At 26.4% G+C, this 24,809-nt stretch overlaps 1 protein-coding gene across 1 annotated transcript in view; it reads right to left on the bottom strand.

Annotated features, from left to right (window-relative positions):
* Nucleotides 1–20,758, bottom strand: part of LOC107456971 (uncharacterized) — a 60,911-nt gene extending 40,153 nt beyond the window's left edge. The window contains exon 1 of the mRNA XM_021146400.4: nucleotides 20,262–20,758. Within this exon, the coding sequence (XP_021002059.3) occupies nucleotides 20,262–20,271 (10 nt within the window). The 5' untranslated portion in view covers nucleotides 20,272–20,758. The remainder of the gene's footprint in view (nucleotides 1–20,261) is intronic.
* Nucleotides 20,759–24,809: the final 4,051 nt, after the last annotated feature.

Genomic DNA, 24,809 nt, shown 5'->3' with positions numbered 1-24,809 from the left:
TCCAAATAAAACTGGTTTTAAATAATTGCATCTCGACAGACTTTTCTGATGCACTTTAACTTCAATTTCATTCATACTTTGAAAGATTACAGTGTCTTATTTCCTCAGTTATATGATATCTGAAATCATATTTTTACAACCAATCATTCCTACCAAAACTATTGTTAAAAATTCTTTTAAATAGTTACTAAGGAGCAACTTCGTATTCAATTCATAATCTGTAATAATTCCCTGAAATTCGATACACGATGTATAGATTATCAAATTTTAGTCATCTAGCCTACCTGGTCTCAAGAAAAAGAGCCTACCTGGTCTGAGGAAAAGTTTGTTCCGATGCACAACTCTATCTTATATTTAAAAAACTGACGCACTCAATTAATCAAAAGCCCTAAAGAAATGTTAGTCTTCTGTGTTCTACACGAAAATCAGTCCATTTTTTTGCTGTATTATATTGTCCATAAAAACACTCAAGATATCTGTATTATATTGTATAATATTGTAGATAAAAAACAATAGTAATTGATAAGCATATTTAAACTCAACTCCATTTAACAGTAAAATTTGCCTCTGAGTACGTGAAAATCTGATCTTTAAATCAAAATTTATTTTGTTATTCATGTTCAAGCTTTTAATTCAATAATGGTTCCTATACATGCAATGAATCATCAGAGTAAAAAGGAACCTCAATGTAATATCTACATTAAATGCCATTATTTAAACCTTTTAGCAATTTAAGGAACATCAATCACAAAAGTCAATGACCAAAAAACTTTGTTTGCAAAACAAACAATACAACACCATTTAAATAGATTAATTTTACAGTGGAATGACCCAAAAAAAGCCACTTAATTGAAGATATAGACGCATGTAATGGAAAGTTAATGCCTATCTTCCTCTAATTCCATGATTGATTGATTATTTATAAAAAGGATGTTGCGGCCTATGCTGTGATTTCCTACTGTCTGCTGAATCCAGACAACCTTTGACTTTTCTAGAAGCTCTAATATCTATTCAGCCTAAAGGGATTTATAACACAAAACGAAAGTGAAAAAATAAATATGTTTTACATAAACAATTCTTAACAGAAATCATTTTGTTTTAAAAATAAACTTTAAAAAAAATTACTAAGCACTATTGTGTAACTTTGTTTTTAATCTTCATATTAATTTTCTATTTATAAACTTCTTTTTATTAGGTTTACGCCGTTTCTTATCAAAACTCAATGGGTAGAACAATTTTATTGTTTTCATCAATTTTCTTTATTTTTAATCAGATTATCTTTCTAATTGTCTTAATATTTCTTGCTACTGAAATGGTTAATCCAAGGTCCAAAGTATTAGTCTATCAGATTATCTTTTTCTTGATAATAGTGTTATCTACTTAATTTACTTAATTACAATACGATACCAACAAAAGCATAGCAAATATGTCCCACATATTCAAGTACATAGCTTTTGCATACAGTGCGTTAAAAAATTGTAAGAGCGTTCAAGTTTTATTTCATAAGAAATTGTCGTTATATGCATATTTTTGGTGTGTTTAAATATGGTAGATAAACACATTTCTTTCTAGTTGCAATTTTTTAAATAAATTGTAATTTTAATTACTTTTAATCACTTTTTTACCTTTATTTATAATTTTAATTTATTATTAATTGCAGTAAATCGTAAACAGTGTTTTTTGAGGCATATCAGAGAAAAATGTCGACACAGACCTGGTTACATAGTTAAAATATTACTCATAATTCAAGATTATGTTTTAAATATATGAAGTAATTGATTCCACAGATAAGTATAAAATCGAAATTAATTCCAATAAATAATTAATCGTAAGCTTATCTTTTTCGAGTAGAAATTTCATTATAAATCGAAATATATCTATAAAATATAATTACACTATACAACAGAGTTTAACGTTTTTTTTATGTTCCTTATTTGAAGTCACGTGATTCTGTATGGATAAAAGATGCTTAATCCATGCATCTAAACTAAAGTGATGCATCATATGAGTGATTCATCATATAAGTAGCCAAATTTCTAAGGAATTCACATATGACATGATTCCTAAGGCATTATAGAGCCATGAAACTTCGTGAAGGTAGATTAGATTTTTGTTGTCAAAATTGTTTCCTGAGTCACCAAGATTGCTAAAATGGTCAACAAATTGGTGACTATCCTACTGTCAATGAAAACGTTTGTCCTTTACCTAGTTAAAAAGTTCTGAAAGTAACCAAACTAAAATGTTGATTTCTTAGAAAATGGTGTGGAATAAACTAAAAATAATTACGAATTTATGATTTTCAGCTACAAATATACCAGAAACATAAATTTTCATCTAAAGGATATTTTTCACGCTGTACCATGAAAACAAAATGAAGATTATGTAAGAGAAATAGTTAATATTATAATTAATCGCAATAAATAATAGACTATTATTTTCTGAGGTATACCAAAGAAATTTAAATATAAATCCAGTTACATGTATTGAATATTACTTTAATATTCTATATATGCATATAATCTATATATTCTCTTAATTCTATATATTCTATTTATCATGTATACTAATATAATATCACCAGTCATATATATACATTACAAATTAAAAATTAAAATTATTGATTATTTTATTTAGACTTATTAATTCATAACAAATTGCAATAAATTGTAAGCTTACCAAAAAGGCTTAATACGAGAAATTTCAGTATATATTTAGTCATATTTAAAAGACTTATACTTCAAATTTATTAGATCTTATGCAAAATTAATTAATTTAATAATTAATTTATTCCAATGAATTGTGAACTAATATTTTTCTAGAGTGTATCAGAGGAAATATTCGATTAAATTTCGATATAGTATTTCTAACATTTTACTTAAAATGCTGCATATAATAGATATAAAAATAGTTGCTTTATGTGCAGCAGACAGAATATTTTTTATTTAAATCTTATTTCAAGAAAACCAAAAATAAATCTCATTAATTCATTATTCCTCTATCTACCATACTTCAAAATTGTAAAAATCGAAAAAGAAACAAACAAGAAAAATAACAGATGTGTCGACATATTGAAACTGAAAATGTGATAAATTTCGTTCGACCATAAAGTAGTCGTGGTAATGCCCACTCAATCGATAAATTTCCTTCCTCCACTTTTCGCTATAAATTTATCAAATTTATCTTGAAATTGATGTGGAGTGTAAAAATAATAAAAGGAAATATTGGAGGTGTTTTTAAGATATGAAGAGTTCTTTTTTCTAGTACCTGATTAAGGTTGCAAAGCCTATCAAGCATTCTCTTTAATAATCCCGTTTCTTAAAAATACTTTTTAGCAACTTTCAAACTTTTTAAAATTAATGAATTCTGTTATAATTGATTTTTTCTTATCTTAAAAGGATTGAAACTTCATAAATATAGAAAATTTTATTTTAAATAAAACAAAATCTGCAATTCATTTTACCCCGAATTTCTTTTTCTTAAAATTTATAAGAAAGTTAATTTTCATCATATTTGCATTGAAAAATTTAAAACTGTTATATTTTATAAATTTTTATCATGCTTTATACTTAAACCACTTTTTATACTTATTTATTATTCTAAATCATTAAATTCCTTCAATTTTCATAAAACTAGATATAACTTCACTGACACTATTCTCACTAACAATTAGTTATAGATGGTGCTCCATCAAGAACACTCTTAAATATACATTTTACGAAACCTCGTCAGAAATACAGACAAAAATGCAAGCACATTATGTATCGCTCTCTAATACTTAACCGAGGGAAAAACAGGCTGTTGACAAATCTGATTGAGAAAAAATGCATGTTCAAAACTACCAGAATCTGGTAAAACTTACCATGTTTCAGCTTTATCAGAACACCAAAAATCTCGGCAATTTTTACCGTAGTAATGTTGGTAAATTAAAAATAAAACATGGTTTTAAAATTTGTAATAAAATTTAGTAAATGAGACAAAGTTTGGTAATCTTATCATTACACCTTAGAGCATGGCAGAAAAAAACATTTATTTGATTCCATTTACTTATCAGCTTCGTATTTTTTATTAAATACGTGATAATAAGTATAATTTTGAAAACCAGAATTTCCGGTAAACCGTTACAGTATAAGCGGAAAATTTACTGGCTCAAATGCCGTATATTATGGTTTTATTAACCAGAGTTATAATTTTTTTTACCAGAAATGTCATTACCATATAGTAAGGTAATTTTACCACAATTTCTTTCTCCGTGTAGAAGAGAATCCAAAAGCAAGTTAACAGTTGTAAATACTGTTAAAACTGTATGCTGAGCAGGGGTAGCTTAATGAATAGAGCGTTCTCCTCCCCGGTTTGAATCCTAGCGTTGACTGGTTTATTCAGATTCCACTCCCGGCTCGTATCGATCACTGCTGATATAAAATATTCTCTGTGGTAGAGAGATCATTGGCTAGAATCCTATTGCATCAGGCTAACCATAGTAGGTTTTCTCCTTGGAACGCAAATGCAGGTTAATTACAACAATAAGTCCTCCCCAAAGGCAAGTTTGTCCCGATGCACCGTGCACAATGCTGACGTATTCTCAGGGGTAGATGGATCATGAGTTAGAGTCTCCTTGCCGTCAGGCTAACCATGAAAGTTTTCGTGGTTTTCCTCTCCCTGTAACACAAAGGCGGATTCGTTCAATCGAAAGCTTCCCCAATAAAGCATTTTGTTTCCGATTCTTGAGCCAGGAGTTCCCTTGTCTTCTAGGTTTGGTTCAGAATTACAAGGTTACAGAGTTGAACATTGATACTCGTCAACTCAAAAATGGGTCGGCTTTTTCAACACCAGTTATAAAGTGAAATGAAACATAAGAGTACACCAATCATAATAAGTAGTTATCAATAGCTAGAATCTAAAAACAACATGTCAATTCCAATAGAAGTCAAAAAGTTGTTTTTCTAATGTGGTGTTTGACTATTTAATTCCAAACCCCTAAATCTAAGAAATAATGCCTTTTTAACTATCACCTAAGAGAAAAAATTTTTTAGACAAACATATATTCTGCATTAATTTAAAGCTCATAGTTCTAAAACTCTGCTTTGTTTCATCTATAAAAAATCTAAATTAGATTTTAAATTCGAAACAACATTTTTAAGTAACAATTAATTTCGGAAACTACCATTTTTGTGACATTTAGCAGTCGTAAACTTTGTTTTTTACTTAAACGAGAAGTATTGATTATAGTGGACGAGCCATTTATTACACATTTTTAAATAGTTTTTGTGACAAAGTGAAATACGTTTACTACGCTTTTATTACACAATGGCTGAAATACCCATTCATCGACCGGAGTAAAAATAAAATTGGTATTAGTTAACACTTTGCTATCATATGAAACTTAAAAAACTTCAAGAAAAGACTTTAATTCGATGAATAGTTAAAATATCTGAAGGTTATTAAGATGAGATAGTACTTCCGAATTTCAAAAAAAATCCCTAAAATTGAAAAGTAATACCCAAAAATTTCAAAAAATGTCCAGGAAATCTAATAAAAACTGTTTTTAGGTTTTCAGTATTTTCCTTCGTCGTAAATAAGTAGAAAAAACAAAAAACTCCCAATGCGGTATATTTTTTACCCACATTCAAGAGATAAGACATTTTTCAATATTTTTCATCAAAATACACTATATATACTATTTATAAGAGTTAGTAGTTTAGAATAGCTGTTTTTAAATACTTCATAAAACTAAGTTAAAAACTAAAACAATTGTAGGGTAAACCAACCAGTGAAAGAACATTTCATATATATTGATTAAAAATAAGAATTTGAAAGTTTTTCTTTAGATTGATTGGTAACAATAGCTTACTGTCAAACAATAGGAAGTCATCTAGCAATGTTTTGGATTACCTGGTCAAATAGACTTCTCTGGAAAAATTTTCGAATTTGTTATTATCTCTGCAACACCTTGTTTCTTTGAAAAAATTATAAGGTGAGTGTTTGTATTTATTTGTTTGAAGTGGAATTAATTGCATGTAATAGTTTTATGTTTCTCACTGTGAAAAAGAGAATTCAAAATATAGTTATTGAAGTTACGTTTTATTTTTTTAAGCATCATAGCATAATGAAGTAACTGAGATAAGGGGGTGTTTATTCACTGGATCACCAAACAATGAAAAACCAGTGAAGGAACAAGTGTTCCTTTACTGGATTTTTTTCCTAAGTAAAAGATAAACTGTGATTTTCTTGTACATTTAGTGGTGTTCCGCATCAAAAGTATGTTAAAAACACGAAAAACAACTTCTTACCAGTGAGGAAACAGGCATGTTCCTTTACTGGGCATAGATTTCCCAGTGAATGAACAGTATGCGTTAATATGTTGACACTTTAATTTTCAATTCTTGATTACAAAAAAAGCTAACATTTTCCAAGTATTTATATGTTATAATTTAAAGAATAGGTTTGTTTTTAAATATTTGTATGGCTTATAAATTCATAAAAAGCATTAAAAAATAACCAAAATTAAGTGTTCCTTTATTGGATGTTCATTCACTGGTAAGAGCTGTTCCTTCTCTTGGTCTTCTTACTACTTGTTATTTGAACCTCCAAAACTTTAAAACAATATTATGTAAGTTCTCTAAAATTTTTTTACAAAATTTGCAATTAGTAACAAATATGTTGACCCTGTCATTTAACTAAAATTACGAATTTTGAAATTAATATGATTTTTTAAAAAGCAAGCAAAGCTTAATTGTTCCTTCACTGGTTAGTTTACCCTAAGTTGAAAAAACAAAAAACTCCCAATACGGTATATTTTTTGCCTACATTCAAGAGATTAAATATTTTTCATTAAAATACTCTATATTTACTATTTATAACAGTTAGTTTTATGAAGTATTTAAAAACTACTATTTTAAACTACTAAGTTAGAAACTAAAACAATTGTATAGATAAATTAAAATTCTGACAAAAAATGTAACTTCACTTTATTATCATCTTTTTTACTTCTAACTTTATTATTTCATTCTTCAAAGACTTCTCTAGTTAAAAATATTTATTACATTTCTAGTTAAAATCAGCTAATAATAATATGCGCAACATCAAAATTATGTAAGAGAGAAATTTTTAAATCGAGGAAAAGAAATATCTCTATTAACAATTTTAAATTTTTTTCAAAATAATAATAAAAGAAAACTCCATTACGAAAAGCATTTTCTTGGAAGAATTTCTCTTAAACATTTACGAGTAAAGGAATATTTCAATCGGAAGTGAAATTGCCCCCAGAGATTTATAGTATTCAGCAATTTTTATGCATGACATAAACATGAACAACGAACAGTATAAGATGCTGATCATTTCTCATTTTTAAAGGAACTCTACTGTAAATAAACAATTTTTTGAAAAGTCAAATAACTGTTTTTTAACTTATGTATTTAATGAAAAGCACTACAAGCTAAAAGTTTACTAATAAGTCCGTAAGTATATCACAAAAATATGGACATTTGTATTTTGATAAATATCTTTTTTAAATGGAAATTCGAAATAAAATTTCCATTGATTTCTGTGTCTAAAAAACATTTCAGGACTAAAAAAAATATCAAACCGATGTTTCAATCAGCATTATTCCAGAAAAAGTAATACATATTGTCATGGGTAAAATTATCTAGCTTAAATAAGTCAAAAAGAAATGTTCAGAGATACTATTGTTTCTATTCTTTTTTTTAACTCCTCCAGCTAAAAATTTTGCATTTACTCTTGACTAATTACAATAAAAAATTTTCTTTTGACTAATAAAATTATTTAAAAGATGCGTAATTGGAAATGGAAATCGAAACATAAACGATATAAACAATTTTAGCATTGGGGTAAAGTTATTCGTAGCTTAAAGCTTTTAAAATTATGTGGTTTATTTAATATCAAACTAATTGAAAGATTAAAATTAACTGTAGGAAAAGTCTTTAATAATTTTGCACTAAGAAAAAATGTATGATCAAAACAACCAGAATATGATAAAATTTACCGTGCTCTATGGTAATACTGATAAGCTTAGCAATTTTTACCGAAACGCTTTGGTAATGATTATGGAAGCATTTATGAAGAATTATTTCATAATATGTGGTTTACTTAATATTATGAAATTATTTGGTTTATTTAATATCAAACTAACTGAAAGATTAAAATTAACTGCAAGAAAATTCTTTAATAATTTTGCACTAAGAAAAAATGTATGATCAAAATAACCAGAATATGGAACAATTTACTGTGTTTATGGTAAAATTTACCGTATGAAGTGCTGTATGGTAACACTGATAAGCTTAGTAATTTTTACCGAAACGCTTTGGTAATGATTAGGGAAGCATTTATGAAAAATTATTTCATAATATGTGATGAAATTTGGTGAATGAAGTAAAATTTGGTAAATTTATCATAATACCTAAGAGTTAGAATATAGCTTAAAAACCATTTATTTGCTTACATTTGTTTTTATTTTTGTATATTTCACTAAATGTCTGGTGATAAAACTATAATTTGGAAAATCAGAATTTCAGATAAACCATTACCATATCAACTGAAAAACTAGCAAATGGATAGTTTAAATACGGTATATTATGTTTTTTTTTTACCATAAGTATTTTTTTTTACCAGAAGTATGTTTTTTTTACCAGGAATGTCATTACCGTGAAGTATGGTAATTTTACACGAATTTTTTTCTCCGTGTGAAAAATCTAATGAATTAAAACACGAAATTGCACAATAATATTGATCATTATAGTGTTTCTTAACTGACCGTCTGTAACTTTTCCTATAATAACGGAATATAAAATTTATCTACATGATAAGGCGCCGACACACAAATGTCATTCTACAAAAACATGTATTGAAAGGAAATAAATAAAATTATCGATTTAAACGAAGATGAGGGGAGATATAAAGACAGCTTCTTGAATACCTTTATCTAAAATTTATTTAAAGATAACTTTAATTTTAGCAAGAATATATTTTGTTTATACGATTAAAAAACTGTATGTTTTATAGATATCATACTTTTCGATGATTATATTATCTATATGAAGTGATATCGTTAGAAATCTGTTTCATCTTTTACTGAAATAATATCTATCGTCATCTGCCTCAATAACAATTTTATTTCGTTAAATTGTTGATAAACTCATTTTCTATTTCAAAACTTTCATCAGGAAAATAAAAAGGTTCTCGCACTAAAGACTTTCTAACTTTTGCGCTATAATAACAGTTTGTGACTTTGGTTATTTGTAAAGGAGAAAAAGTTTTTTTAGAAAATTGTACATGTAAGCAACACTTTTATTCTTATCTAGCCTGATCTGACTTATTTTTATTATGTTCTTACAATTTAAAACGTCTTAAACAACGATTCTATACTTTTTACGGGACTTCACTTATATCATGTTTTTTAAAGGTAGTTTCAATTTATGGAATTTTTAATTACTGAGCAAAAATTACTAAGCAGATTCAAAATTTACTTTGATAATATATAAATATAAAATTTAATACTGTTTATATTTGGTTCTTTTAGATACTATACGTACTTTACTATACTTACTATACGTACACTGAAAAAAGTATGGTCAAAGCTACCAGAATATGGTAAAATGTACTATGTTTCTGGCTTTTTGGAAACACTGAAAATATCGATATTTTTTACCGAAATGCTTTGGTGATGATTTTAGCAAAATAAAGTAAAATAACGTTTTATTACATGGGTTCAACTTTGATAAATGTGGTCAAATTTGGGAATTTTATCATGATAATTTTAGAGTATGGCAAAAAAATCATTTATTCGGTGAAATTTACTTTTCATTAAAAAATTCTTCTAATTTTATTACTTCGGTTAAATTTTGATTAAAATTACTGATTTTTTTTTACTGATTTTTTTTTATGCGTATATGCAAAAAAATCATTTATTTTTACCTAAAAATGTCCATTTATCAAAAAATTATAATAATAATATATTTTTTGCTAGTTTACGCATGATAAAACAAACTAGTTTTTAAAAATTTTATATTAATATTTATAAAAAAAGTTGTTGAAACTAGTCGGATACCTTAACAAGCTTTTTAAGAAGTTTTATCATGATAATTTTAGAGTATCGCAAGAAAAATCAGTTATTCTGTTAAATTTACTTTTCATTAAAAAAAATGTTTTAAATTTTATTACTTCGGTTAAATTTTGATTGAAATTAATGACTTAGTTTTACAGAGTCTAGCGTATATACAAAAAGTAATCCCCTATTTTTACCTAAAAATGTCCATTTAAAAACAATTATAATAATACTATATTTTTGCTAGTTTACACATAATAAAACAAACCAGTTTTTAAAAAATTTATATTAATATTTATAAAAAAGTTGTTGAAACTACGGATACCTTAATAAGCTTTTTAAGAAGTTTTATCAATACAAACAGTACTGGAGGGACAAGGAATTTCTTTATTGACAATGATAAAGTACTAATATGTTTTAGTAATTGTTATTTTTCTTCATAAAATCTTATAATTTGAACAGAGTTTATTTCTTTTTATCACTCCATATATAATTGTATTTCTGGTATTTTTCTCAAAGAAAATATTTTTGGTTTTCATTACAGAAAACCAAAACTGCAGTAATAAGAAAACAATTTATTTCATGTTCATTAGTATTTCGGTAAAAAACATCAAAAGTAGACTTCGAAATTATAATCTTCTTTAGAAAGATTTTCTCTTATTCATTTGTTGTTATTGAAACTTCTACCAAAGCAGAAAACAATTTTATTTTTCATTTCACTCCCTTAAATTCTAAAGTTTTATAGAAAAAATTCCTAACTAAGCATAAATTAAAATACTTTTAATTAAAAAATAAATTCTCTTGTAGTGTATGGTAATAATATTTCTGTAAAAATTACATAACTTTGGTTTATAAAACTAAAATATACAGTATTTAACCTACTCATTTGGTAAATTTTTCCATTCATATAATATTGGTTTGACGGGAATTCTGGTTTTCAAAATTATAGTTCTTATTTCCACACATTTAGTAAGAAAATACAAAACTTAAAAGTAAAAATAACCTAATAAATGATTTAATGCGATGTTGCAAGGTATCATGATAAAATAACCAAGTTTTACCATGTTTGCCAAATTTTATCACATATTAAAAAAACTATATTTTATTGTTAATTTTACCAAAATCATTACCAAACATCGATATAAATTACCGAGCTTTTAGGTATTCCCACAGAGCCAGAAACACGGTAAATTTTACCATATTCTTGTAGCTTGACCATGCATTTTTCTCAGTGTGTAAGAACAAGTAAGCTTAACTTCCTGAAATAGTAAACGGAAATATATAAAGCAAAGTAACAGGTAAACGAGCTTGAAGTCAGTCTCGAGACAAGGAAAAATACATTTGCCTTCAGTCTTATTTTTTAATGCTAAAATCATGACCTTGTTCACTATATTGCAATATTAAAAACTAAAATGCTATTTTAATTTTTTCATTTGCCATTTATTTTCTGTGTGTTTTTATAGTCCTTTAAAATATAAAATTTCTTAAAATGATACGATTCGTTTAAGGTTTAAAAGCATTGAAATGTCTATGGATTAAAGTCAACGAAAAATATGTCATATATTTATAATATCTATCGTGTCTATTTTAATTTTTTCATTTGCCATTTATTTTCTGTATGTTTTTATAGTCCTTTAAAATATAAAATTTCTTGAAATGATACGATTCGTTTAAGGTTTAAAAGCATTGAAATGTCTATGGATTAAAGTCAACGAAAAATATGTCATATATTTATAATATCTATCGTGTCTATTTTAATTTTTTCATTTGCCATTTATTTTCTGTATGTTTTTATAGTCCTTTAAAATATAAAATTTCTTGAAATGATACGATTCGTTTAAGGTTTAAAAGCATTGAAATGTCTATGGATTAAAGTCAACGAAAAATATGTCATATATTTATAATATCTATCGTGTCTATTTTAATTTTTTCATTTGCCATTTATTTTCTGTGTGTTTTTTATAGTCCTTTAAAATATAAAATTTCTTAAAATGATACGATTCGTTTAAGGTTTAAAAGCATTGAAATGTCTATGGATTAAAGTCAACGAAAAACATGTCATATATTTATAATATCTATCGAGTCTAATTCATGTGATATTTATACATCTTCATCGATTTAAATATCGGGCTAAAATATTGCTGAACTAGGTGTGACTGTTATTTAAGTACTTCCTGTAACTAAATATTTGAATTAACTGTAATTATATGTATAACTAGTTAAAAATATATGCTTATAAGAATTTTCAAGCTTTCATAGTGACATAGCATGCTATGTATGTACAGTGCGCAAAAAAGTAAACGGACCACCTTGAATAGCTTTTGAACTGCTCGAAGACTCCCCGCGTAGTAAAGGGTGACTGATGCACGTTAAATCTGTCGAGTCGCAAAGTTCTCTATGTTCCCATTACAAATCAATACCTCTGGGGGTACTGATCCAGGAGTTTCCTTGTCTTCTGGATTGGTTCAAAAATACAAGGCTACGGAGTTGAACATTAGTAGTCGTAAACCCAATATTTGGGTCAGCTGTTCAACGACGGATATATAAAAATATGCTAATTAATTCATGCAGGCGATATTTTAAGTTACGAAAATCGACACAAAAACGTACTTTCACTGTATAAACATATGTACGTTCTTTTTTTTCAATGGATTTTGATTTCTAACCTGGTAGTCGCAGTCTGGGAAGTATGGTTCAAATAGTTTGGTCAGTAGAGCTGTCCAAAGTTTGAACCCCCTAATATTGATTTTACTTTTTCCGTATTTCACCATATCTCGAGAAATTTTTAAGCGAATTGAAAAATTTGTTTAGCCACAGATAATGTCATGCAAAAAATAAATTTTAGTGAGTATATATTATTCTTTAGTTTTTTATTGATATTTTATTATTATTTATTATTTTTTATTATTTTTATATTGGGTGAAAAAATTTTGAACTGCAAGTTATACAATTTTTTACATCATATTAAGGAATACATTTTTACATGGCAAAATACAAATTTGAACAAAATCGGTCAAATAGATCAAGAGAAAAACAGTGAAACATTTGAACCCCATAATGTTAACTTTAATTTTTGCGTCTTTTTTCATATCTCAGTAATTTTTAAAACGAACCAAAAAATCTTGAAACGCAATTTTGAAGTTCATTTACCCAAAGAGGCAAAAATAATTTTAATAATTATTTATTAAGTTTTATTATTTTATTTTATAATAATCGAAAAAAAAAAGAATTTTATGGTATACAAAATTCTACAGTAGAATGTAATTTTACACTAGAATGTAAAGAATGTAATTTTCAATGGCAATATATGAAATTTAAACAATAAAATTGGTCAAATGGTTCTTGAGGAATCAAATTTTAAATATATAACTTATTTAAGACACTAGAAAGATGGAAAATTAATATATACCTATATTGCCCAAAAGCAGTCAAAATGTCTGGATTGTGAATGAGTAAATAAATTTGTTTGAAATTAATTTTTAACATTTTTTATATTATTTACAGTTATATAACAAGTTATTAGTAAATATTAACAATAAAATAATTTATATGTTGTATAAAAAGTCACAAAATTCTAAGAAATTGTGTCATTATATACATCATTGTTTTTCTAATTGAAATTAAAAGCAGTTAAGACTTCCTTAGGCAATCTAGCGTTAAAATTGAACTCAGAATACCATTTGATCGATTATGCTTAAATTTTATATTTTGTCATTTTAAACTACATTCTTTGCAATGATGTGAACTTTTTCATACCACACATACAAATTCTTACGAAAATTCAGCATTCGTAAAAAATTATTAAAAATTAAATAATATGAAGTCACATTTATAAAAGAGTATTTTATAATTTTTTTACGTGTATTTAACTACTTAAATAATATATTATCAAAAGATTACGGTACTACACTGTTATAATTGGATATTCTTAATACTGTGTTTGGAAAGGATTTACTCATAATTATCCATGTAATTCCAGATTCACAGACTCAGCAAAAGAAAGTTTTTTAAAAAGAATAATAGAGTAGGAAAGAAGATTACTGAGACAATTTAAGGAGATAAAAAGAATAATCTACTTATAAGGTTATTTTTCTTGCCTACCGTTCTAACGAGATGCTAAAGAGTGTTTAATTCATTTTGTTTTGTTGGTTTCTTTAAATAATGATCGATATTTGAGTAAACGTTATTTTTGTTATTAATGAAAATATTTGTATTTTTTAAGCTAAGTTTAGGTTAAATTGTTAACTATTTATATAATGCTTAAAATATATTTATTGCCAAAGACAACTCCGCGTGTAGTAAAGGGGCACGTTAAATCTGTCGAGTAGCAAAAGTCCTCCATGTTCCCATAAGAAATCAATATCTCTGGAGGTACTGGATTGGAGATCGATTGTTCTCTGATTCAGGTCTAAATTACGATCTGTGGATGAATGAATGGATGTATGAATGGGTGTCCTATAAACGGGTGCGACGTATGGTGTGGCAGAAGTCGAATTCTTGGCCATAGATGGCGCCACTGGAAAACAAGAACAATCGCACCCCTCTGCCTAAACAGGCATATATCAACAACAACAACATTGCCAAAGACAAAATTAGTCATTTCTTCTTTTTTTTACTTAAAACAAATTTTCTTTCACTAAATCCAGAATGGGATGCCTGCAAGTGACGTAGTGTGGGTATCTCGAACCTGATTGGTTGTTGAAACGTGGCATTTGTTATGTTAGCAATTGTTCTTTTTATTCCATTTCGAGTAAGCCAAGCCGTTAAAGTATCAATTCTATCAAGTTATGTATTCTATATTCTTATACAAATATTTTCTTCACAAAGATTTCGATTCTCTTACAATATATTTCTTACTTAACACAAAGACAGACACGAAGATATGTAGAACATAAACTAATTATGCAAAAATATATCATGGTTACAGTAAATAAATAATAATTAAAAATTGTATTCCGACAAATTTGATGTGCGATACGTTGCTGTTTTTAATTAACTTCCAGTTAATTAACATTCTAACTCATGTGGGGAAACTTAGCTCAAAACTTTAACACGCCATTTTGCTTATAAGCGATCAGCTGGCGATAACGTCATAGGTCACATGTGTGGGTGTCTGTGATCTTCGTTTTCTTGAAGTGCAAAATCCCAATTAGGGATAAGTTTTTATAATCAAATCTATGTTTCATAACTATTTTTGTAATAAACAGCTCGAATGCAAGGTCTATGACCTATGTTCATAACCAGGTACTCAGAAAAAATAATATACATCCTTAAACTATATGATATCGTGCACATTTGATAAATTAATTTAAAAGGTGAAGTTTCATATCAGAATATTTTTAATCATTTCTCAGAAATTAGGTAAAACTTTATTTATATGAGTAGGAAGCACACTCTGAACTACAAACGTTTCGTTTCTGAAATTGCGAAGGTGGAGCCAGTATTTTTTTTAATATGCTGGCTAATATACTTTTAATATACGTTGACTTTCAAGTAAAAATCTATTTGACGTCGTTTTCCAAGAACAATATTTTTTTAAAAAGTTAAAGTTCAGTTTTTAAGGTGAAAGTTTTGGTGACTTCTTAAAAAAAGTTCAAATTTAAATGTCACCAATTTAAAGATAGACACATTTTAAAAATATAGATTTACTAAAGAAAATACTAAAAATATAGGTTTCGTGGAGCAAATTAATTTTAAAACATTCCTTGTAAAAGCTCAAGCACGTTTTCTTTCGAAAAAAAAAGAAGAAAAGTTTTTATTTGTTAGTCAATTTTTGAAAAAATCTTATGCAAATTTTGAGACACCTTTTTTGAAACTGACATTCACAAAGTTTTAAAGATGTATGTTTTTTCGACCATTTAAATATTACATTGAAAAAAGAAATCTGGTAAAACTATCAGAATATAGTAAAATTTACTGTGTTTCAGACTTTATAGAAACATCATAAAGCTCAGTAATTTTTACCGCATTGCTTTAGTAATGATCTTGGCAAAATTTACAACAAAATAAGGTCTTAAAATTTGAAAGAAATGACGTAGAAATGAAGCAAGAAACTACACACGTATGATTAAAATTTGGGAATTTTATCATGATACCTTAGAGCATGGTATAAAAAACATTTGTTCGGTTAAATTTACTTTTCATACTCAATGTGTAATAATAAAAACTATAATTTTGAAAACCGGAATATTTTTGTAACCAAGATTACGGTGCTTTTTACCAGAAATGTTAGTACAATACAATACGGTAATTTTACCAGATTTTTTTCTCAGTGCAATGTTCCGCGAAATGCTAGATGTTAATTAAAAGCATTTATATCCTTACTCTTATGTGTAATACTTATTCTTAATATGTAGATTTGTATGCATGAGGAAAAAAAAATTTTTTTAAAAATAATTTTTAGTTCTATTTAAACATTGTAACTTTAAAAAACAACAAAAAAGATTCTTATTTTAATATGGTTAAAAATACCGAATTAAATAAGTTAAAATGACTTATTTCTAAGAATGTTTCGTGCACGTATGATTTAAAATAGAAATAAAATGGAGGAAACACTTATGTAAATTTATTTGTTGCCTTAATTATAGAATAGAATAGAGAAATAATAGAATAGTAGTATACTTAATATAAATTATGAATTATAGAATATTTCATCGAAGACTTAATCGCTTTTGATACAAATTCTACATCATCTACAATTTCAGTATTCTGAAGTTTTGTTTTTCATTTCTAATTTTGACATTTGTTATTCATACATTTTACAATTGCTAGAAAAGAGCTTTTCAAAAATATTAAATTCATATATATCCTATATACCACTTCATAATTTTTTTTCGTGGATACTAGCATAATAATTGCATTGAGCAAAAATTTATTTTTCTTTTGTATCATTTTTTATGTAAGTTTTTGCTTATGTTATATTTATTTATTTCATATTAGTTTATTTGCATACTAATAAGTTTTCATTTTATTTTTAAAATATTTTTGTTACTTACGGTAATTAAATCTTTTTACCCTAAATTTAACACACATTCCTCTTTACACAACCTTTATTTATATTTAATTTATTGTGTCTAAATAAAAAATAATTTTAAAGGAACAAATTTTTTTTAATGAAAAGTAGTGGTAAATTTCTTTCTTCTATAAAATTAAATGATTTAAAGTTTTTTTATTTGTTAGTGAGTATTAAAATAATTTTAATGAGGAAACTTCAAAGAATTTGAACATTTCTCAAAACAATAACTTTACATAAATTTAAAACCCACTTTTACAATAGAGCACTCTTCAAACCATCTACCTGCTGAAAGTTTCGATTATGAAAAATTCCTTTCAAAAGTGAGCTTATTAAATTTCGAAATTATGACACTTTTAAAGAACTTCTTAACGGTCATTTTTAGAATAAGATATGATTTGACTCTAACATGTAAGGCATCATTTTAAAAATAGAGCTCTATTGAAACTATTTGTTTACTAAAAATATAAATTTCGTGATTCAGATTCGTGAAATTAATATTTAAAACGCTCCTTGTAAAATTTAAAGCGCATTTTCATAAAATAAAACTCGACATTTGTCTGCCATTTTTGAAAAAAGCTTAACTCTTATACAAATTGCTCGACCACTGTACTGAATATTGACATTCATATAATACGAAAACATATAGGTTTCTCTGAACATTTAAATATAATTTTCTAAAATGTCCCATGTACGTTGCACTGAAAAATATTCTGGATCAAATTATAGTATAAAGTACCTGCATTTTTTATACATCATTCGTAAATTCTCTTTTATCATAAATCCACTTTTAACGCTAATTATTATGCCGTAATTTTACAGCAATATTTATTTAATTTGATTTATTCGTGATTTTACGGTACTTATTACTGTTAAAATTAATTTTAAAAAATTTTAAAAAAATAATAATTAAAAAAATATGATATGCCATAATTTTAAAGTAATATTTATTTAATTCGAGTGATTTGTGATTTTACGGTAATTATTACTGTTAAAATTACGACAAATCATTTTTTTTATTCCGTAACATGTTGCAGTAAAAATGTATTTAACGGGAAAAGCTGTATTTTTTACCTTAATTTGATTTTTTATAGTGTAGGTGTTAATTGAAACACTTGGCGTGTATTCTTGATAAAGAAAAATTATAACTTATTTAAATAATTTTCAGTTAAATCTAAACTTTGTAACTTTGAAAAACAATAAGAAAGAATCTTCTTATTTTAATATGGCTAAAAATGCTTAATTACTGTTACAAAAATTTATTTATTAGGTTTCTTGCAGATATGGTTTTGAATATTAATTAAAAAAATCAAAACAATCATGAGAACTTATTTTTAAACTCAAGTAGTGGTTATAAAACATTTTATCGACATCTTAAAACTTTTTTTATAAAAACACATTTTATCCATCTACAATTTTAGTTTCCGAAGGTTTTATTATTTTGGAAATTGTGATTAGTATGTTTTAAATTTCAACCAAACATTTTAAAATTTTAAGCTTTAGAAGTAAGTTTCTCAAAATAAGAAGTAAGTCTCCTTTTATGAATTGATTTTTTGGCATACACTAACCATTCTAATTATATAAACTACAGAATTATTCTTCAATATAATTTATTCTTCTATTTATGTAAATTGTCTATTTATTTCTTATTAATTTATTCACTTGCCAGAAATTTTTTTAATTTGTTATTATTGTAATAAAAAAATATTGTTGACATTTTTTTTAAAATCATAACATATCTCTACTTTTATAATGTTCTAAGTCTTATTTATCATATTTATGCAACTCATTTTACTGTATCTCATGAAAAATTAGTTTTAAAAGAACAATTTTTCAAAAATGAAAAGTCAAAGTTAATTCAAAAATAAATAATTAAAATAAATTTAGAAAAAAAATGGAAATAGAATAACATAAAATTATTATAAATGAAATCAAATAATCAAAGTTGTAATAAATCATAATACATATGAAATAAATGAAATAAAATAATATGAGATTTAAAAATAGATATAATATTAAATAAAAACAAAACATGATATATTATAAAATGAAATAATTTAAGTTTTTAATTGTTGCTTTTGTTGTTTTAAGTCTAGAAATTTTGTTATTTTTTGAACACTTCCAAAGTTTAGTTTATTTTCTAAATAATTAAATTTATATATTCAGTATGCTTTTTTAAAAGATTTTAATGCCAAATTTAATGACACAAATTCGGGTGAATAACGTATATTTTTTTCTTGAATTATAATTTCTCTTAGACTGCTTGACTTACTACATAATGAATTATTAATTAACTATTTATAGTCAATAAAAATACAGTATATCGTAATGAAAGAAATATTATTTTTGTGTTTGGAAACCAACTCCTAAATAAAAAAAAGTAAAAACGTCAATTTATAGGCAATTTATTATATTTTTATTAAATTAGATGTCCTATTTTGAAGACTATTTTACTTATTCATGATTATATTAAATGAAGTGATACTTAGTGTTAAAGATTTTATTGAGTAAAAACAATGTTTAAAATCGCAAATAGTAACATTTATTAAAGCTTATATACGTTTTGATGTCGTATAGTACATCTTCATCAGTAGAATAAAGCTAGTGGACACTAACTATTCGGATAGAATAGCCAGATACGGTAAAAAGTGTGAAAACATTAAAAATTGTCAATTGAAAAGATTTTTAAAAAAAATATCCAAATATTTGATCAATATAAAGTGATCATCAACTAATGAATATTTGTTTTTAATGAAGTGAAAAGCTCTTAAATCCTGTTCAATATATGAAATACATTTAAGAATAATAATGGTAGTTAAAAATGCAGCAGTGTAAGATTAAAATACATAGAAAAAATTTCCGACCCAAAGCTCTCGTATATACTGAAATAAATACAAGTAACTACATAAATATAAGTAAAATGTGCATTATATCAAACTGAAGCTTGTATATGTTTTTAAAAGTTTTACTATTTGTGGTATTTTAAATGTTCTTTTTTACTTAATCGTTAATATAAACTCTCATTATCGTTATATTAATTCTCGTTCGTTAGAAAGTGTTCCCTACAATTTTTCTCACAATTTAATCTTTCCTAAAATTTGAAAAATTTACCTTTTTTCTAAAATTTGAGCACACTGAAAAAACTATTAATTAAAAAAGAGCATAAATATCATCAATAGACTCATAACTTACCTTTATTCATTTAAGCATTCCATTAATAATCTTTTTTACAGGCGAAAATCTTTTTTTCCGTCCAAGCAGACGATATTTTATTTTTCACGCATTCATAATGTTCGAAATTTGAATGATATCATAATCCACAAGTCAACTGATTTCAACGAAATGGAACAAATTCGTAATTTAATTTTAAAACTCAATTAAAGATTAAAATCGTTTTATCAATATCCCATGTCCTCTGATAATTTCCTTATCAAATCAGCATCAGAAACTGAAGTGAAGCCAAACAGTTATTCCACCGTTTTGCACCGTGACCAGCATAGCATATCGTTTGCGGTTTTTGTTTTGTTCTTCAGAAGCAAGTTAGAAATTCGCATTATCGTCACGCTCTAGTGTTGCGCACCAAGAGAATGGACCTATCATAAGAACTCAAAGAAACACTGATGAAAAACCTTCTGAAAAGTGTTTTCATTTTACTTTGATTTGCTTTTTCACACACGAATTATCATCCCTCAAAAGAAAGAAGAAGAAAAAAACAGCAGTTAGTTCTGCATCACTTTCGCGGGTATTTAAAACACCGAATTCGGGTTTAATATCTATTGTCGGAAAGCTGAGAAAAGCGAAATCATTTCTTTGAAACGTCTAATTTTCTTTTGTTTCTTTAAATGAATACATAAGTACTTTTTGTAAATACAAATGGCGTCGACATTGCATGTCGGATGGATCACATTTTCAGTCGTTTTCACAAAGCACTTTCTAAGTACAATCTCTTTACTAACTTTCCATTAAAAACAATATGCAATTTAAAAGACATTTTGCTTTATGTTAAAATTCGAAACACTAGTTACAATAGTAATCAAGAAAGAGATCAGATGTTATTCCTTTTATTTCAATTACTTCCGCATTTTTCATAATTCTTTCATTCATAAAAGTTAATTAAATCCGGGAAAATAGACATTTAATAATGTGAAATGCTCGAATTTTTTACGAATACTGCAAATGAATGTATTTCTAAACGAAGAAAGAAATTCTGGTAAAATGTATGGTAATGACACTTCTGGTATAGAAGACCTATGATTCCGGTTAATAAAACCAAGGTATACGGTATTCAAGCCTTTATTTGGTAATTTTGATCCGTCTGCTTACATATCATAATGGTTTACCTGAAATTCTGGTTTTTAAAATTATAGTTTTCTTTACCACACATTTAGTAAAGAATATAAACGAATAATTAAATATAACAAAATAAATGGCTCTTTTTCAATACTCTTAGGTATCATTATAAAATAACCAAATTTTATCAGATTTACCCAATTTTATCACATTTTATAAAATCATATTTTATTGTTAATTTTAACAAAATCATCCCAAATGCGCTGCGGTTAAGATTACCAAGCTTTTTAGTGTTCCCATAGAGGCAGCACACTAGAGCTGCACAATGGGCTGTTGGCGACAGTGTGGGAAACATCCCTGAAGATGATCTGGAGACAACATGCACACGTCACATCCCGTTTTACAGGGAGGACAAATGCACACACCATCTATCCATCCGCAGATCGTAATTTTGACCTGAATGAACATGATCAATCTCCGATTCAGTACTCCCATAGGTATTGATTTGTTATGGGAACTTGGTGGACTTTGTGACCCCGACTGATTCAGTCCTCACGGGGAGTTTTTGCCAGTGGGAATCGAAATACGCTGACACGGGTCCAACGCCCTACCAGTCAGACTGTCACGGCCTTAATAACAAGGTTTAATTTTACTATATTCTTCACCATACTTTTCTATGTAGTATTCACCATACTTTTCTCCTCCCTATATGAGTTTAATTTTTCCTCCTTACTAAAATTTGTAGTTAGTTGTTACTATTTAATTAAAAATGTAAACTTAGGTGTTATGAATTATTAAGTAATTATTATTAATTAATTAATAATTAATAACTTTTAATAATAAATTAAACTTCAGTTGAAATGATTATTAAAAGTTGTTTATTTTATGTGTTACTAATTTTTCGTAATTCTAGATTGTTACTAGTTAACTCTTACTAGTTAATCTGTTACTAGTTAATCTTTAGTTAAGCATTACTCATTCATTCTTATATTTAGAATAAAAACTATATTACACTTTAAACGTTATTTAATTTAAAATTTGCAGACATTTCAAATAGTTTATACTTTAATTTGCTTAAGCGGAAATAGTTTGAATTTATTATTACTTAGCAAATAGTTCATATACTGAGTTATGCAAGTGAATGCTTTGTTAAACCCATATATCTTTTTGCAACATTCTTAACTATCGTTTGATTAAAATTTCACTATACTTCACGTCATTTATTATTTAAATTTGTCTCAGGTGAGTGGCAACATGAAATAAATTATCTTATACGGAAATCTAAAAACCATCATCCAAGCAGATAATTTCTAGTTTTCCTGTTACCGATTGCAAGGCGCACGCATCAAATATTATTAGTAAAAATTAATTACTCGTATATTGATTTTTATCATAGCTTGAGCGAAATTTTAAAGAAATAACTATTAAACCTTTTTACTTAAAAAGCACGTGATTTTTTTTCCCTTTATATAATTTAAAGAGAATTTCAGCTTTTGAATGTACTGCGCACGAAATAAAAAACGGAATGCTTAAGTAACTTTCGATCTAATTTCATTTACGAAATCTGGCAGCAAAGCGTACTTTCTCTAAGTAACTCTGCTTCATTTTTGACGGATACGGACTTTTGACCATCTAGAAGGAAGATATGCACAATCTATAAAAGATGATTTGGCCATCATACTGTTAATTTTACTTTTTTCGTAATATTTCGGGAATTGCTTGAACAAACAGGGGCTCTGAGATGGCGAATTAACACTAAGTTTACGATAAAGAACATTTTTTAACTTTATAGTTTTAAAACGGTTACAACTTGTATGGTTAAAAAACCATCAAAGCAAAAATATGCAGTTTTTTAACCATTTACATCAATACCATTCAAAACCATAAAAAAGAATTTTAACTGGATATTGGAGTTCGGCTTTTCGTTAGGTATCAGGAATTGGAGTTTAGTTGTAGTTGAGTAGTGTTTTATAAAATGCACCATCGAATATGGTTTAATTAGTTTACTTGGTTGCTTTGTTTCACTTATCATACATTTTTGCGTAAAGCAGCTTTATGGAGTTGACATCTATGCTTGAATGAGAATATCGTATTTTAGTAATCCAGGGTCACCAAATTGGGGAGTGCAGGATACTGTAATTTCTTCATGTGTTGAAAGGAATGAAGGTGTGAACGCTTGGACTCGAATTCCCGTTCTCTTAGTCATCAGATGACAAATTAGCCCTCTCGGTTGTAATATATACCCAGCTGTAAGAAACTGGCTTTATTAAATGGCTTTATTAAGTGGCTTTATTAGTGGCTTTATTAAATGAGCCAAGTTGGCTCGATAAAATTCTAGTTGTTTGTCCGTTTTAGGTGAAAGCAGTTAATAAACGGTTCTTTTCACAGTTGGCAGTTTGAATACCATATTATTTACGGTTATTTGACTATTTTGTTCGAATGTGGTAAAATAACAATTAAATAAATTATTATTTAACAATTTGTTCCGGGAATTTTTTAAATGTTCGCAGTTATAAAACTCTTTTCCTAAAAGTATTTCAAAGTAAAAATAAATTGTTTTAATAGTTATTTATAATATTTATTATATAATTTTTCATTATGCAATACTTATTATATAGTTTCTAATTAATGAGAAAAATAATAAATTATGAAAATATACGAAAATTATACGATTTCATACTACGTAAGTTTAAATGACAATATTCAAAGACGATCGGTCAAATAGTTCTCGAATTAAGAAACTGAAAATACGACTTATTTTAAGTTTCATTGCTTAAACACCATTCGTTCAATCTCGTAAAAGTCGTGTATTTTGTCTTTCAAAATTACTAAGTTTAAAATGCTGTGAAATTTCGTATACCTTTTTCAATAGTCATTAAAGAAAATAATACAAAATATTAAAGAAATAAAGTTTAACATTCTCAATTATTTTTGCGAAACATTATTATTATTGTTTTAATATTGTCAGATGATATGAAGACAAAACTATTTATTTTTAATTTTCTTTCTTTCCTCGCGTTTGTTTATACGCTGTTCTTAGATTTTTTTATTTTTTCATATTGTTTTAAAATATTTTAGATAAAATTTATTTATTTTCTCTCTAGGGTGATAAATATATTCCTTTTGAATTCTTTACGTTTCAGCTTCAGTTTAATAAAGTTAATTATTAATGTAGCTCTAAACTAAATTTTATAAAGTTTATTCCAGCTTTCAATTTTATTATTATGTCCCATATGATTGCAAAATTATTCTTTGAAATGCCATACAGAATGACAATTACTGAAATAAATATAATTAACAATTGAAATATAAATGAAAGAATTATAGAAGCAGTTTATTCATTTGTGAGTTAAAGTATCCGACATGTTTCGACAACTTTTTTTTAAATATTAATATAAAATTTTAAATAACTATTTTATTTGTTTTATAATGTGTAAAAATTTACAAAAC

This window comes from Parasteatoda tepidariorum, chromosome 5 (assembly GCF_982258835.1).
Source record: "Parasteatoda tepidariorum strain Cologne lab strain chromosome 5, Ptep-v5.0, whole genome shotgun sequence".
NCBI lineage: Eukaryota > Metazoa > Arthropoda > Arachnida > Araneae > Theridiidae > Parasteatoda > Parasteatoda tepidariorum.
This window is presented reverse-complemented; position numbering and strand designations above follow the sequence as displayed.